The following is a 19,033-nucleotide window of genomic DNA, read 5'->3' as shown; positions in this document are numbered from 1 at the left end:
GACCAAAAGACCCAAAGCCATGACCAAAAAAGGTAGTCTCAAAAATAGTAGAGAAAGTCAAACCAGCCAACATGGAAAGAGAAGCAACTGTTATGAGAACATGGGACAAGGACCACAGAACGCTCACAGTAATGTCTAGAATAAGTCATTCTTAAGCGAAACTCCAGTCTATGAACACTGAAAGCATAATAAAAATTATCTATTCGTCATGATTACAACACCACCACTTCTGATGCTTATTCAATAAATGCAAATAGCATCTATGTTGAACAACTTATAAATTGGCAGTACACTTTAGATAGAGAGAACAAAGTTAAGTGTGGTGCTAATTGTTTATGCAGTACTTCACAATTGGTGCAGTGTATTATTAATTTAATCCCTGTTGGTTCCATACAAACAAACCAACTAAGGTGCCACAATATTCATATGAGAACTAACAAGATGTAATGTGATGGCTGTGTTAGTAGGTGGTTCCCTCCCATGGCATGGCGAGAGCAGGATTATCTCAGGGACTGGCAACCTTGCTCTAATCAAACATTTGTTCTTATTCTCCTGCAAATACTGAGGAAAATATGCTGTAACACCTTAATCCATCCAAATATCTACTAAATCATACACAGAAACTCCACCTGTCAACCCACATTGGACCAAAATAAGAAAATATGGTCCACACCTTCCCACAGATTCCAAATGATGGAAAGGGGAGAGGCAAAAGATCAACTACTCATATTAAAGTACACAATAAATGCACAAGAAGAACATTTTGGCCATTTGCAACATGAACTGCAGAACATCAAATGTTAATAATCAACTTTTGAAAATGTAATGTAATTGTATAGATGGCAGCACAAGAACACACATGTTAAGGCATTGACATTTGCTAACTTTTGGAGCCAGTGGCTCCTTTTTCTGGCAGAAAGGTTAAAGGGAAAGGAAGAGGGGTGAAAGAAGAGGACTAGTGAGTTTTAGGAAATAAGGAAAGTTTTGTAAAGTAACCCAGAATCCTGGGTCAGGGGAGATTTACTGGACTGAGGAAAGACAGACTGTTGGGGACTGTGCCAGATGAGATATGAAAACCTGAGAGCTCAAAGATAGAAGATAGGATAATACCCAAGACAGAGATTACTGACAATACACTTGCACAAGCAATAAGCTAAGTGGATTATATATGGTAGATGTGGGAGAAGGGAGGCAGAGGCAATGGCAGGTCAGAAAATAAAAGATACAGAAAACTGAAAGGGAGCGAAGAAAGGAATAGTTATTGAGAAGAAATGCTGAGACTGAGTAGGCCAGGTGGGTGGCGAGAACCAAGCATGTATTGTAATTCTACTTTCCTACGTGCAGTTCTGAGAAACTGGGGTCTTTGGGAGGAATCCAGATGACACATGTGGTAAAACTGGCACCAAGGTTGTGACTGTCATGTAGTAAAGCATGCTCTGTTGCAGGATATTGTGTGTTGCCATTATACACCCTCTGTCTAGGCCCATTCATCCTAACTGATAACTTGGTGGTAGTCATGTTAATGCCAAGGCCAAACAGTGTTTACATAACATGTGTCATTATACAGGTGGCTCTTCCTTTCATAGTACATGTTTTGAAAGTTTCAGGGTTGTTATAGGTGGTGGTAGCAGGGTCCATAGGGCAAGTTTTACAGTGGGGCAGTCATAGCAGTAATAGCCATAGGGCAGGGCAATGGGTGCAGAAGGAGTATAGGATCAGACAAGAATATTGCGGGGACTGGGACGGCAGCGTAAAGCTATTCTAGATGTGGTGGGCAAAATGTCAAGACAGAATGGGGCCTCATTTCAGGGTACAATTTTACAAATTCATAGCCTTGTCAAAGTAGCTGATTAACACATTCAAGACCCGTATAATACTGAGTCACAAGAGGTGTACTTCTAAGTTGTTATTTGGTGGGATCAGCAGTACCAGGATTGGATGTGATGGCATGGGAAATCTGCTCTTGAAGTAGGCTGGTTGGGTGATTATGTCCAGTGAAGGCCAAGCTGAGAATGGTGGTGTATTGCTGTAAAGAGCCAGCACTGGAACAAATACATTTTTCTTTAATACCAAGGCTGTATGGGACGGAACATTTGACATGGGAAGGGTGGCAACTGTCAAAATGTAAGTACTGTTGTTTGTTAGTATGTTAAGTGAAAAGAAGTGTGTATCTGACCCTCGGTAAGGATGAGGTTAAAATCAAGGAAAGTGGCATGGGATCATGTGAATCTTAATTGGGAGGATGTATTTAGAGAGTCAAGGAATTTTAACAGGTCAGCCTCACCATGAGTCCGTATGGCAAAGATGTCATTAATGTATGTAAACCAAACCAGAGGCTGAAGGCTTATGAATTCCAGGAAAGCCCTCTCTAAGCAACCCATGAAAAAGTTGGCATAGGAAAGAGCCATCTCGGTTCCCATGGCTGTGCCCCTGATCTGTCCGTAAGTCATAAGGTTGATTCAGTTGAGCAAGAAAGACATCTTATATTTGGAATTAGGTGGGCCTTGACTGAGGAACTGTTCAGCAGTGAACAGACCATGCACATGTGTGATGCTGGTATAGAGGTGGCATCAATGGTGACAAGCAAGGTGTGTGGTGGGAGAGGGATAGGCACGGATCTCAGACAATCTAGGAAATGGCTGGTGTCTTTAATATAGAAGGAAAGTCTTTATACTGTAGGTTGCAGGTGTTGATCAATCTTTCAGCTGTTATATGTGTGTTCTCCTGCCACTGCTTGGTGAATTGATATTTTATTGACCCAATTACAGAACTTCAAATGGGACATACTTAGAAACAGTGAGACAAGATTCAAAGACGAAGGAATTGCTGTCCTCAAGTCTGGCCACATCCTATTACAGAATAACTCAGATATAAATTCCCATATTGGCTGGGTAGGTCTGCTAATTCACAACAGAAGGGAACATTTTATCACCAAGACCATGATCAATTCAGACAGAGTGATCTATGTAACTCTTCAGCTGAATGGTAAAATTAGCAGCTAAATCACTTGTGCCTATACACACCTACTTCCACTTCAACTGATAAAGAACCAGAACAGTTCTGTGAAAATCTGACAACAGCAAAAAATTCAGAAACCAGCACATTTTTATTAATACTCAGTGATTTTAATAAAAAGATAGGAGCAAAGTTCACACGAACTGATCTCTTCAGTGCAAACTTTGAACTCTCCGCATGAAACGTGAGAGAACAAATGATGGTGAGTTTTCTTAACAACCAACAGAAATGTGAAGAGCAATGGAATTGAATGAGCTCGCAATAAAAAATTACAAGTAGTATTTGATCAGCAGTAAAGAGAGTCAGTGCACTCCAAAAACAGAAAAATTCAAGATCCGGCCTTGAAACATAACACCTTACAGAGGAAAGGTGAAACACTGACAGAGATGCACCCAAATACAGAGACATCAATAAAAACATAAAGAAGGTGATCAGAAGAGATCAGAGAATGCAAAACACAAGACCGATAGAGGAGGCCATTAAAATAAATGTGAACATGAGAGTATTTTGTTCCAGTCAATCAAAATGCAAGCTTATCATGCACAATATTTGGAACAACCAAGATGGAATTGTCACTAAAAGAGACAAAATTATAAAAGCTGTTGATGACTTTCATCAGAAGCTCTGCAGTCAATCACTATCATGCCAAAGCCTGCATAATGAATCACGAAGTTATGTTACGAAAGTCGCACTGGAAAAATTGGAACCCATCAACAAAAATTAAATGGAAACAGTTCTGAATAATTCAACAATTGTAAGGAACCAGGAGAAAGTCAGGTCATGTGTGAGATGCTTAAAATTGGGAGAATAATTAAGAAGCACTCTTAACTATATTACATGACTTGAGGAGCAGAAGATTCCAGAGTCACGGAAAAATGCAGAGTTCATTCTCCCCTTTGAAAAAGGTGGCAACACAAACATCAAGAATTACAGGCATATTAGTCTTTTATCTATATTTTACGAGCTGCTAACAAAAATCACTAAGAACCACTTGTATCAGAAATTTGACTTTTATCAGCCAGTCAAACAGGCAGGATTCAGAAAAGGATCAGTGCTGTTAACCATATACAAGCAGTACACAGATGATAGAGAAATATATGAGGTACAATGCCCCATGGACTCCAGAGACATGAGAAGGCATTCACAAAATTGAAACCTGGACAATACTCAGGACAACACACAGACCCCATGTTGACTAAACAGATACCAAATTAATCTGCTAAAATCAAACAATGGAAAATCCAGGGTGGAATGTAACAACATTATGAGAAGGAAAGTTGCTACTCACCATATAGTGGACATGCTGAGTCGCAGATAGGCACAACAAGAAGAATCTCACAATTATAGTTTTTGGTCATTAAGGCCTTTGTCAACAATAAGACACGCACACGCACAGGGTGCATTCTGGGTTCTTAAGATACTAGGGTTCCTAGGTTTAGGATTCTGGAATCCTAGGATCCTAGGGTTCCTAGGCTTAGGATTCTGGGATTCCTAAATCCCTCACCTGGCTCAGATTCATTGATGACATCTTTGCTATTTGGATCAAAGGTGAGGACACCCTATCAACATTCCTCCAGAACCTCAACAACTTCTCCCCCATTTGCATCACCTGGTCCCACTCAACCCAACAAGCCACCTTCCTAGATGTTGACCTCCACCTCAAAGATGGCTACATCAATACCTCCATCCATATCAAACCTACTAACCACCAGCAATACCTTCACTTCGATAGCTGCTACCTGTTCCATCCAAGAAGTCCCTTTTGTACAGCGTAGCCACCCATGGCCACCGCATCTGCACTGACGAGTAGTCCCTCTCAAAATATATCAAGTGTCTCACTGAAGCCTTCACTGACCACAATTATCCTCCCAACCTTGTACAAAAACAAATCTCCTTTGCCTTGTCTTTCCAGTCTTTCTACACCTCCCAAAGTCCCACCATTCGCCACAGAGGAGCATTCCCCTCGTAACTCAGTACCATCAAGGACTGGAGCAACTGAATTACATTCTCCGCCAGGGTTTTGATTACCTCTTGTTATGTCCTGAAATGAGAAATGTCCTGTCCACTGTCCTTCCAACCCCTCCCACAGTGATATTATGTCATCCACTGAACCTACACAATATACTCTCCATCCTTACACAACCCCTGCTCCCAATCCCTTACCTCATGGCTCATACCCCTGTAATAGACCTAGATGCAAGATCCTCCCACCACCACCTACTCCAGTCCGATCACTAACATCATGTATCCCATAAAACCTGTGAAACCAGTCATGTGCTCTACAAGCTAAGCTGCAACCACTGTAGTGCATTCTATGTAGGCATGACAACCAACAACCTGTCTGTCCACATGAATGGCCACCGACAAACTGTTGCCAAGAAAAGAGTGAATCACCCTGTTGCTGAACATGCTGCCATACACGATATCCTTCATTTCAATGACTGCTTCACAGCCTGTTCCATACAGATCCTTCCCACCAACACCAGATTTTCTGAACTGCACATGTCAGAACTTTCCCAGTAACACATCCTACATTCCCATAACCCTCCTGGCCTCAACCTTCGTTAGTCACTATCCTCACCCATCCTGTTCCCATTCCATCAGCACTACACAGCCATCATTCCACAACTGCAACAGGTCTTTTTATTTCTCTCCTTTTCTGCTACTCCCCCCCCCCCCCCCCCCAACCGACTAACCTGCAGCACTTCACTGTGTGCCTCCCCACCCCAGCCTCTTCCTTACCCCCACCTAGTCACCATTCCCCTCATCCACTGGTGCTGCTGCTTGCAGTGTGGTTTCAGCAGTTGCCAGAGAATGCAGTTGTGTGTGAGTTGCATTTGTGTGAGTATGGGTGTCTTTGTGTATGTGTGCCTATTGTTGACAAAGGCCTTAATGGCTGAAAGCTATAATTGTGAGAGTCTTTTTTTGTGCCTATCTGTGACTCAGCATCTCCGCTATATGGTGAGTAGCAACTTTCCTTCTCATAAAAATTAACCTGCTACATTTACAAGAATGATCATCTAGATATGAAAAATATAGGACAATTGGATTATTGGAAACATTCCTGTGGGAAGCAGCATCATACAAGGAGGGACAATCTCACTTAAGTTATTCATTTTCACTATGGGGGATGTTTTAAATTATCCATCCTGTGGATATAAAGGAACCAACATGAAAAATTTCCTCTTTAAGAACGGCACAAATGAACTGTCAAATATGATCTGAGAATGGAAAGATGTTTTCCATGCTTTAGTCTCAAAATTAACTTTCAAAAGACAAAAAACATGAGCTCTGTCAGTATTGTGGGCTCCATCAGAAGCTATGCTCTGGAAGTACGAGGGCAGTTCAATAAGTAATGCAACACATTTTTTTTCTGAAACAGGGGTTGTTTTATTCAGCATTGAAATACACCAGGTTATTCCCCAATCTTTTAGCTACACAACACTATTTTTCAACATAATCTCCATTCAATGCTACGGCCTTACGCCACCTTGAAATGAGGGCCTGTATGCCTGCACGGTACCATTCAACTGGTCGATGTTGGAGCCAACGTCGTACTGCATCAATAACTTCTTCATCATCCGCGTAGTGCCTCCCACGGATTGCGTCCTTCATTGGGCCAAACATATGGAAATCCAACGGTGTGAGATCGGGGCTGTAGGGTGCATGAGGAAGAACAGTCCACTGAAGTTTTGTGAGCTCCTCTCGGGTGCGAAGACTTGTGTGAGGTCTTGTGTTATCATGAAGAAGGAGAAGTTCGTTCCGATTTTTATGCCTACGAACACGCTGAAGTCGTTTCTTCAATTTCTGAAGAGTAGCACAATCCACTTCAGAGTTGATCGTTTGACCATGGGGAAGGACATCGAACAGAATAACCCCTTCAGCGTCCCAGAAGACTGTAACCATGACTTTACCGGCTGAGGGTATGGCTTTAAACTTTTTCTCGGTAGGGGAGTGGGTGTGGCGCCACTCCATTGATTGCCGTTTTGTTTCAGGTTTGAAGTGATGAACCCATGTTTCATCGCCTGTAACAATCTTTGACAAGAAATTGTCACCCTCAGCCACATGACGAGCAAGCAATTCCGCACAGCTGGTTCTCCTTTGCTCTTTATGGTGTTCGGTTAGACAACGAGGGACCCAGCGGGTACAAACCTATGAATATCCCAACTGGTGAACAATTGTGACAGCACTACCAACAGAGATGTCAAGTTGAGCACTGAGTTGTTTGAGGGTGATCCGTCGATCATCTCGAACGAGTGTGTTCGCACGCTCCGCCATTGCAGGAGTCACAGCTGTGCACGGCCGGCCCGCACGCGGAAGATCAGACAGTCTTGCTTGACCTTGCGGCGATGATGACACACGCTTTGCTCAACGACTCACCGTGCTTTTGTCCACTGCCAGATCACCGTAGACATTCTGCAAGCGCCTATGAATATCTGAGATGCCCTGGTTTTCCGCCAAAAGAAACTCGATCACTGCCCGTTGTTTGCAACGCACATCCGTTACAGACGCCATTTTAACAGCTCCATACAGCGCTGCCACCTGTCGGAAGTCAATGAAACTATACGAGACGAAGCGGGAATGTTTGAAAATATTCCACAAGAAATTTCCGGTTTTTTCAACCAAAATTGGCCGAGAAAAAAAATGTGTTGCATTACTTATTGAACTGCCCTCGTAATAAATGAAGACCTTTATCTGGGGCACAAAATCTAACTTGGGAAAGATAACCAGAGAACAGAGATCATGCCATGCATTGGCCTCATCTGGGTGACATTTGGGAAACTTGGTTACGTTCTTTGTATCACCAAAAATTTTAAAAGAAAGGTTTACAATAACTCTTTATTAAACCAAAAACAAACAATATCTCACATATTTTAGGCTTTTTCCAACATGCAGCTCCATTTTACAATGCTTAAACATCATTTATAAGCTTCATGTGATTAAAATATAAAACATAACAGCAAGATAAATATTAGAACTTCAAACAAGGAAATGACAGTTGATAAATTCATGTGTAGTGATGCACCATGGTCAACTGTTTGGACAGTGTTTGGTGGAAGGTGGAAGGCGGCATGTGGCTGGTGGCTGCAGAAGGGGGAGAAAACTGTCAAACATGGATGTTCTGATCCAGAAGCAGCCAAGAGCTGTTTTGCCAAATTGTTTCTGGAAGATTTTTCTGTTACTGGTGGATTAGAAAGTATGTACATTATCTTTGAGATTCCATCACACTACAACTTTAGCAGACAGCCGGACTCCGGTTTAAAAGTAGGGGAATGTGTGGACTCGAACTCGCAACTTAGTGTCTATGTTACAGTTTAAAATTCCTTCTGAAGTACATATAAAATAGCTCGATAAAATATGCCTCCCCCCCCCTTCCTATAAGAATATACACAAATTCATTCACACAAGCAATTACACCGCACACACACGTGACCATCATCTTCAGCATCCCAGACTGTTGGTAGAAGATGTTTTTGAAAGTGTGTTGATATTGCTAGGAGCATGCTAAAAAGTATGTTGTTAATATAGGTCAGATACAATTACAGTTTTTTTATTTTTATTTTTTAGGTTGGGCATAAAGTATTGTCCCCCTGCCCCCCTTGGTAATGCGCGTTATGGAAAATACGTTCATATTGTTAGGGTTAATGCAACCTTTGCTGACCCCGCACAAGGATCAGCTTGTTATATGCTCCATTATGGTTCCACTTGTGTGCTCCAATTGGAATTTCACTCCACGTAACTACTGAGTAACACCACATAATACAGGAGTATTATTCGAAGCATCCTGTTATGATATCCTGAGGTCTGGATTTCGGTTCTCCACACAATGGAAAGAAATTTTGAATGCCACTATTGAATCATTCTTGTTATGCATCCTTGGAATTTAACTTCCCTCTCAGTACGCATCCTGTCCGATCAGTTCTTTTGGATACTAACAACACTGAATTGCTCAAGTCCTCCGATCAGCTGATGGCTCATGACCAGAAATGTACCACTAGATTGAGATGCTGCCTATGTTATGGCATTCCTGCAGCAGGTTACAGTACTCTCTTGACTGTCTGGCTCATGACTACCCACCCTCTGTACTATCCAACCTACTTAATTCATATCATTTTTTTTGAACCTTTAGCAAGAGGATGCCAGCTACAATGCCGTGTGGCCTTTCAAAATGTATCACGTGTCTTTTGTGCTTCTAGCACATCTGGATTCACAATTATAAGGTAAATACTGTGTTGTTAATAATGAATAAATTTTCAGAACCACTCTTCAACAAACAATCCTTAAGACGCCTCCTTCCAGTGCTCACAAACAAGAATGAACACACTGTAATATCTCTTTATATTCTACTAATTATCCCTGCACAATTCTATGAGTGAATTATGTTTCCTACTTGACCATCTATGTACTCGCAGAATCAATGCGCAAAGTAGTACAGTACTATTACTAATCCATGAGCACATAATTACTCTTTGTAATATTCTCTCTGGTGTGTTGAGAGGACTTTTAGGATCTTCTCCTTGCCGAATATCCACATTGAATAATTGTAATTTTGCTATCGAGATTACTGGAAGATCGAGACTGAACATATATTGTATGCTACTCAAGAAAATATATATTGAGCATTTACATCAAAGATGTGTAAGGAATTTCATTACATATGTATTCTCTAATTGGAAATTTGCACGGAGGTGTCATTTCATTGGTAATCAGAAGGGAACTTCCGATGAATTGGAAATGAACCTGCAATTATTAGATCCAAGAGCTCCAATATTTCATCGGATAATTAAACTCTATCAAAGCAAACTTTCCCCTTCATCTGAAGTTTCCCGACTGACTACACAATGCAAGAAAATCAAGACATTTTATTTACACAGGATTGCAGATTGCTTCGAATCATTGAGACTGCGGACAAGGAGAGTCATCGTCCAATTCTGATTAAACAAGTAAAGCTTAATTATAACTTTCTGGAGCGACTGTGATGACTGTGATATGGCTGCTTATGAATGAGATCATTAATAAAATACTAATAACTAACTTTCCTCCTCACCAGCAACCAGTATAAACACAATATTAATTAAAATTATAACAAATAGAGAGCAGCTGTGTTGGCAAACCTTTGTTCTTTGTTTCTTCAGCTGTATATCAGATGCAAAATGTGTGTGCATTGTTGAATTGTTGTTTTTTGTCATCCTTTATGTTTTAATTAGAGTCCAAAATGGGTGGTAAATGAAAAAACTGTAGCATTTATGGATCAAAAACTATGTGCTGTAATGTGACTGGATTCTGGGGTAGCAGCCAAAATATTCCTAGGGGTAGGTGGGGGGTTGGAATGGGAAAAAGTACTGTTAAAGACTGGAAGAAAAATTGAGCACAAATTGAAAACTGGTATGTTTCCCAAGATAATGGAAGTGGAATAAGAGTAATGAAGACAAAGTCAGAGGTAAGCATAAAGAAGTTGAGGAAATGTTACTTTTGTGACATTAATATTTAAGAGGGGAAAGTTTGTCCATTACTGGGCCAATATTGCAGGAAAAAGCATTACAGTTTCAGCAGCAAATAGAAGGAGAAGATTCAGAATTTACTGTCAGAGGTGGATTACTGGACTGACTGAAAAATCGATTTGGTATTTGCCAGATTACAATTAGTGGAGAGACATTATCCACTGACAAAGAGGCTGTGTCATTTTTTAAAGACTATCTTTTGAATTTAATTAATGAGGGGAAATTTATGGCAAACAGTTGTACAAATGCTATGAGAGTGATTTAAATTTATAAAGTCCTCCTTAAGAAAATGCTTGCTTCAAAAAAGGACACTGCAGCATCCAGATACAATACATGTAAGGAACAAGTTACTGTACTGGCATGTGTAATGCAACTGGTAACCAGAAACCTAGGCATACATTAGTAGGGAAATCACAGAAACCTAGGCTTTCAAAAACCCCAAAAATCAGGAATAAGTGCCCTTATATAATACTCATCAAGAAAAAGGACAGATGAGTTCAGAAACATGTAAAATGTGGCTACACATGAATTTGTAGCAGCTTTAGAGAAATATTTGAAAAACAACAATTTACTGACGAAAGCTCTGTGGCTTCTTGATAATGTGGCTTCACATACTGAGAGTGATGACATCACACATGGAGAAATCAAAGCGTTATTTTCACCACTAAATGTGACAGCTCTTGATAATGCGCCTTCACATCCTGAGAGTGATGACCTCACACATGGAGAAATCAAAGCATTAATTTCACCAATAAATGTGACAGCTCTTTGTCAGCTGATGGACCAGGGCATTGTTGACATACTAAAGAAGAAATATTGCTACTGTCTTCTCAGTTCATTGATATCAATGATAGATAATGAAGATTGTGTAACCATCTGTGAGAGAAATGACTTGTTACATGTCATAAGGTAGTTGGCCAAAGCACGGAAAGAGATTCCAAACACATCACTTGTAAGGTCTCGGAAAATTCTTCTCGACCAAGAAGGTGGCCACTTCAAGTTGGAATCCATGTGTGAAACTGAAGTCAAAGAGGGAAACGATGATATCATTTTGTTACTAAAAAATATACCGGGCTGTGAGGCTGTCGATGCAGAGAACACCATAGAATGGATGGGATATGATGAAGCTGATGAACTAATTGAAAATAATACTGTGGAAAGAGGCATGCAGGGGGAACTAATAAAGGAGAAAAAGGCAAACTTAGATGACTGGGGAAATCTCATCACAGAATCGGAAGCATCCAAGATGACTGAGGCAGCGCTGCAGTACAATGGTGAGCAGGAGGAAGTAACACCAACTGATATCATCTGTTTCCATAAGTGAAGGGATACTGCAGCATGGAAGGGTGTTAAAAGAGGGAAACAAAGACTTTTTTAAAACCTCAAACTTGTAAGTTCATCTTTTTTGCTAGGCCTGGCTTCTCACAAGTAGGTAATCATAAATTCATACTTTTCAATGCTGATCATTTTCTTTAATTATTTTTGAAGGGTGCAGTGTGTACATATATACACTTCAGATGTTTATTGTAACTCATTTATTATTTATTTATAGGTTGCGTTAATCCAATGAGAAGCAAAATGTTTGCAGCTGTCATTTTATACTTTGTTAGTTCAATCTATTTAATTTCATATGGCATTCTGGTTGGTGGTCAGTCAGATTTAATCACATTAATATGTTAATATATTTCCAGTTTTGCAACTTTTCTTTGGTCAGTTAAATAGTTACAACATTATTTATAGGACATAATCAGTGGTGTTAATGATCTTGAAATAAATTTTACTTACATCACTTTAATCCTCCCTCCAACCTCCCTGATTACCGTTAAAATAACTGTTGTGTTTCAAAATTCTGTTTCGTGATTTTAGTCTGCCTCACTGTCAGGCTGGCAACCAAATGGGGACACATTGGTGATTATCTAGCCACAATAAAGACAAGAGACTGTGTGCTCAAGTTGTCTTCAAAAATTCGACAGCAGTCTGACATGGAGGCCTTTAAACATCAAGTGGCCCCTATCAGTGGGTCCATTAACTCTTCTAATGCAAGGAGTCATTCAGCCACTGCTTTCATTAATCTTGTAAAACTGACCTGTAAACATGTATTGCTTATTTTAAATAATGTTTTAATCTTTGTCACCCAAGTGTCTCAGTTACCTCTACTTCTTAAAACTGTCTCTGAAACCAGCTTTGGCTATCTTGGGATGCTGCCACGGTCACAGTCCTGTGCTGCCAATTATAGACACTGCTGAGTGATGTAACAATTAAACTCACATTTCAAGATTTCAGTTGTTAAATGAAATTAAAATAATGAATTGTCAAACAAAGTTAAGCGTTGTTAGCTCTAGATTAAGGCCCCACTGAGATTGGCGAAGCTCTGCCATTAAATCATGCTGCAGAGTCTGACTTGTGAAACCGTGCACTCTTGGACCAGCAGCTGAGAATCTCTCTCTCTCTCTCTCTCTCTCTCTCTCTCGTGTTCCATGCCAATGCCTAACACAGAAGCTAAATGACTTAGTTCTCTTTGCATTTTCCTTCTCCTCTGAGATAGGTAGGGGCACCTGGTGCTACTTTCTGTCATTCCCCTGACAGTCCTCACTGTGTAACTCCAATGAATAATAAACCACTACAATTGCTTTTTCTAAGTGTGAGTACCATAAGTTAATTATGAGTCTACACTGCTTTCCAATCCTGACTACAACCCCAAGCAGGTGTACAAAAAACATGGCGAGCTCAATGAGTATTCCACAGGAAGTACAAACAGGTGGACTTTTTAATAACTGCAGATAGCCATAGATTAGTGAACAAATTCCTTACACAAAGACAGGTCATTATCATTTTGTCCCATTTCTGTGATCTGAGGGAGGAACACAAAAACTGAACAATTAATTTCAGTGACTGCAGCTTGCTCTCTCTCCTGTCCAGTGACTCTCTGCCCTCCCACACATACACACTGAAAAATATCCTTCTGGCTCAATTTTGTATGTTGAAATGCTTGTACGGCACCTAGGTCCTGAGCAGATCCATAGCTCATTGTATCCAGCAACAGGGTGCCTTCTTAGCTGCCTTGAAAATTTTGGAATTGATGTATCAGTTGTATGGCAAGCTGTGCTGCTGATGTGAGTCACCCAATCCTGGATCCTATCTTTACATTCAGACACTACCAGTATATGCTATAATGGACATTAAATAGAGCCACAACCAGTACATTTTCTTGAAAAAATATGCTCATTTACTGTTAAATACACCCAAACATTAGACAAAATGGGGCCTATCTTCCACTAGGAATGAATGAATGTATCAAGTTGATATGTGGAACAGTTTAGTTTATACAGCTTTGATAGATATTTGTGTATTTTTTATTCAAATAGATACACTGGAATATCATGCCATCACAAAATTTATTGTTTTACATGGTTTATTGTTGACAAATATTTTTCCTACATTGGGGAGGCTTACAATCATTCAGTTTCTTCACTGTCAATACTTATGACTTGGATCACTGAATTCAAAAGTGCAAACTTCTTATCAATGTGATTCACATGAAAGAAGAAATTCAGCGATGTTGGACCCAATTAGTAATTCATCACATGAATTTGCAATTGCGAATAAGGATTACCTTCAGCTGTTGAATGGAATGACAACAATGAAAATTTGTGCCGGGCTGGGACTTGAACCCGGATTTCCCACTTATTGTGAGCAGTTGCCTTACCATTTGGCTATCCACGCACGACTCACGGCCAGACCCAAACTTCAATATGTCGTCAACCATGCATCTACAACCGGTACTCATACGTCCATTATGTATATTCCCGTACAGGTCAGATGCTGTACTCGAAAGTCGCTTGCCCAGTATCGGCAAGGAAATACGATATTGCAGTGCCTGTGTTATTCTGATCATGATGCACTGCGGCGCCCACAGCCCTTACAAAACACAGCAAATGAATTCGCAATTGCAAATAAGGATGCATGGTTGACAAAACATGTAAGTTTGGGTCTGGCCATGAGTCATGCACAGATAGCCAGATGGTAAGGCTCATGATAAGCGGCAAATTCAGGTTTGAGTTCCCCGTCCGGCACAAATTTTCATTGTCGTCATTCCATTCAACAGCCGATGGTAATCCTTATTCACAATTGTGAATTCATTTGATGTGTTTCATAATGGCCGTGCCACAGTGCATTGTGATCAGAATAACTCAGGCACTTTTCAATATTGCAATTAGTAATTGTATGGCTTGGATGGGAACAACAGGTGCTGTTGACTCAGTCCCAAAGATGTGTCCAACTGAGACTTGCACTAGGTTGTCGAACCATTCAACATTATTATTATTACTCTTGCTATTATTATTATTATATAAAGGACAATCAAAAACTCGCCCACTGTTTCTCTGAAACTGTGACTTACCTACTCAATTTAATATAGTATTAACCTCAGCAATCAACTATTATTTCTCAAGCAGCCAGTTGTTAACTGTCAATGAATTTTAATTTTATATGCTGATTAAAAAAAAAAGTGCCTTGACATCTTTGTAAATGAGAAATCACAAAATTTAACTAAAGACACCTCTGGTAGGTTATCAGAGTTGTGCTGTGTCATACAAACTATTGTTTCTTTAATTTATCATGCATCTGTTCCAAGAAAGATTCACTCGAGAAGTAAAAATCATTCATTACTTAATTTTATATTTGCAAAAATTACAATGGAATCTATGATTCAATAAATTCAAGAAATTGTGAAATTAATTTGAAGACACTAAAAGTGTTGCTTTTCATAACTTGTAAAATTACGAAACTTACTATTTCCATAAACATACTGAGCCACTTCCTCCACAAGTGACAAAAATGTCACGATTCTGTGGTAAATGGCGCGCTAACCATATTGTTGACTTGTGAGCCTGGAACAAGAATAAACACAAAAAAATATTGTTTCAGTCCCTACAATGGGTTAAACTAATTTTCAGACATAAAAAAAACAATGAACACCAGCAACAAAGAACCACATACACTATCTAATCTTACATAAAGGATCCTCAATGGAAAATAAAAGAACAATTTATAGTCACGAATAAGGCATTACTGATAAGGACAAGGCTGTTTAGAAGCTTTTAACACTTTAAGCATGTAAATAATTAAACAAAGCTATGGCAATACATTAGCACCCTACCAAAAAGCATATAATGTCATTAGCAATTAGCAGAGCACCATTAGGCAAATACACCGCCCAGTCAAAATAATGTGATCACCTGGAAAAAGCCTGAATAACCATCCTTTGCAGCACAGACTCGTGCGAGACATGCAGGAAGAGAATCAGTGCGGCTCTGAAAGGTACTGACAGGGATGTGGAGCCATGCCGATTCTAGTGCTGTTGGCAACTGTACTAGATTTCTCATCTGAAGTTCAATGGCACAACAGCCCAATCAAGGGGGTCCCACAGATTCTCCATTGGGTTTAAGTTCGGAGGGTTTGCTGGCCAGGGGAGTATGATGAATCCATCTTGGCACTCTTCGAACCATGCACATCAACTGCAACATTGTGCCAAAGAAAAACAAACTGCGGTAGATGACATTCCGCCGAGGAAACTGCGGTAGAAGACGCTGTGCTGAGGAAAAACAAACTGCATGTAGGGGTGGACATGGTCCCCAAGTATAGATGCATACTTGTATTGATCCATTGTGCCTTCCAGACTAACAAGATCATCCAGGGATGTCCTCTAGCCTGAGCCCTTTTGATGATTGTTGCAGGGTGTTTACTTTCAGACATTTCACAGCGTACATGCCAGTAGCCATCTGTGCTATGGGGCATAAAACATTATTCATTCGAAAAAGCCAGTTGTCACCATTCAATGGACATACAGCTGTGGTATTAGTGCACAAACTCCAGCCTTCATTGCCCCTGAACAGCAGTCAGCATGTGTACATGAACCACGTGCTTGCTTCAGAGACCCATATGCAACAATGTTCGCTCAATGGTCATTGCGGAGACAATGTTGGTAGCCCCTTGCTTCATCTGGGCAATCAGTTGCTCAACAGCTTCATGTCTATTTGCCCACATACACCTCTGCAGCCATCATTCACCACAGTCACCTATGGCCTGTGGTGCACCACAGTTGCCTCAGCAGTAGTTTTGGATAGTGCCATTTTGCTACAGATGGTATATACTTGAAGCACAGTGGTACGAAAATGGTTCACGAACTGAGCCATTTCAAAATGCTTCCACTAGAGCCCTGCAACTGCCTACCCTATGCACATGGCTCACATGCACCTGCGGTGCGTGAGTAAGAGCGCTAATACGCTTTGAAAACATTGGTGGATGTTGCCAAAGATTACTACGCGGATTTCCTGCACCTGCACCCACTTGTACATAGGCTCTGAATTTACAGTGTGCGCACGTACAATGCACTTCTGTTAACTCCACACTTGGGCAAAATTTATGTGAATGACAAATATTGTTTGAAATATTACTCACTTACACAAATAAAAACAATTAGAAATCATCTGTGGATAAAAAGTGTTAAGGATAATACCTGCAGATGAATTTGGAATCCAATTGCATTTAGAGCGGCAATTCTTAGTCATTTATTAAACAAATGAGCCTTTTGTTCCTTTTAAATTAGTTTTCAGAACAACTCTTTTATTTGAAACATTCCACCATAAACTTTATTTGATTTACAAAGATTTACCATTGTGAGACTAAAGAAAACACATTCTACACATGCAATGCATTCCTGCATTGATCTTTAATCATAACTTCAATGTACGAGTTTCAGCTCATAATGTCTTCAGCAAATATGGAGAATTTTACTTCACTTCTCAAATCACATTCCTAATAAAATCTTCTTTTTATGTCTTAATGTCATTTGAAACTCGTGACCAGATTTCTTTGACATTTCTTTGGCTACTATATGTCTGAATTGTTTAAGCCTCCCTTGGTCACAGCCACCAATAGAGGTGAACTACTACTTTTTAAATCATGAGAATGTCTCTGTAACAATAAATGCACTCAGTATATAGAGAGAAAAAAGTCTTACAATCATCATTTGACACTTCCATGACATGCAAGTTGCAAGCATGCTGCAATATTACGAACTCTTTTTATATACAAAATTTTTAAGGCTTTCGTGGCCACTTGTTGACAAACTGCCTATTGGCTTCTGTCTTGGGTTCTTCAGCCACATTCATCTGATGATTTTGTTGACGTTTCACCAGCACGAGTGGCTGGCATTGTCAAAGATTCACCCTCCATTGCCAGTGGTGAACTGGAGCCGAGCTCGCGGTCACAGACTATACATATCTGGCGCACCAACGTCTGAGGGCTTCTCTGTCATCAATTCCGGTGTGTTTCTCCAGGTAGCAAGAGGAGAAACGCACTGGAAATGACCGCGGAGAAGCCCTTGGATGTTGGTCAACCAGGTATATATAGTCTGCGGCCGCGAGCTCGGCTCCAGTTCACCACTGGTAATGGAGGGTGAAGCTTTGACAATGCCAGCCACTCGTGCTGGCGAAACATCAGCACCATCATCAGATGAACATCGGCTGAAGAACCCGAGACAGAAGCCAACAGGCAGTTTGTCTCTTTTATATACTCACACCCAGTGTCTCTTCTGAAATTTTTGAATCTCAAAACTCTATATAATTGCACAGACGGATGTTGAAATGAAAGCTATTCCATATTCTAATGGCAAGCTCACTCAGAGTTAATCTTGAAACACTCGGGTTGATTCTGGATATTGAGCAGCATTCCATAAACTATCAGGAGACTTAATATCAAAAGTCTGGAGATGTTAATCAATAAGAACCACTGGGTTCTTGCTTGGTTCACTCATTCTGTAGCACTACAACAACAAACTGCATAATTATACTAAGGAGACACATATTAAATAGTGTTAGCAGTCTAAGAAAGGAGTTTTTGTCTGCTGCATTCTCATCACTGGCTGCTTACACAGAGTTATTGCACCATGTTAGGCAGTGAGATGGGGAGACGTATTATCTGGTGCACAGAGGAATGAAAGGGGCTGTAATGTTCTAGGCAGGCCTTCTGCATCAGCCAATATAATATTGAAGTGATGTAGCCCGCATACTGGGCCTCTGCGACAGCTAGCTGGCTCCGCGCTGCCACTTATGAGCAGGCTGTCTCATGGAGAACTTATGTGGCTGCCTTCAATGTCTGTGCACTTGTCAAAGTAGCCAGACATTCCCTGAATCCTGAAACAAATTTCATGATGACTTTCAATAACTTGTAGGACTAGGGGAAATTTCCATTTTGAAGGGACATACAATAGGTCTTAAAATTTTCACTCATTGCTTGCATGTTAGCTTGTAAAACACAGCATGCATTTATTGCAGCAATTGCAAATTCATCTCAAACATCCATTGGGTGATGAAAAATTTTCTGTTCTCCATTTATTTGTCAGTGTATTCTAAAACTGCTTAGTCTGAGACAGTCATTTTTTAAAGGTCCTTTTATTGACTGTTGAACTCCTTCCTCCATAAGCATGCATTAAATTTTCAGATATATCAAATGCC

The 19,033-nt window shown here is 40.3% G+C and overlaps 1 protein-coding gene across 1 annotated transcript in view; it reads right to left on the bottom strand.

The window, feature by feature from the left end:
- Positions 1-19,033, bottom strand: part of LOC126175424 (dynein axonemal assembly factor 10) — a 192,882-nt gene that overhangs the window by 9,299 nt on the left and 164,550 nt on the right. Inside the window, exon 7 of the mRNA XM_049922226.1 lies at positions 15,309-15,406. Coding sequence (XP_049778183.1) covers positions 15,309-15,406 — 98 coding nt within the window. The remainder of the gene's footprint in view (positions 1-15,308; positions 15,407-19,033) is intronic.

This window comes from Schistocerca cancellata, chromosome 1 (assembly GCF_023864275.1).
Source record: "Schistocerca cancellata isolate TAMUIC-IGC-003103 chromosome 1, iqSchCanc2.1, whole genome shotgun sequence".
NCBI classification, from domain to species: Eukaryota; Metazoa; Arthropoda; class Insecta; order Orthoptera; family Acrididae; genus Schistocerca; species Schistocerca cancellata.
This window is presented reverse-complemented; position numbering and strand designations above follow the sequence as displayed.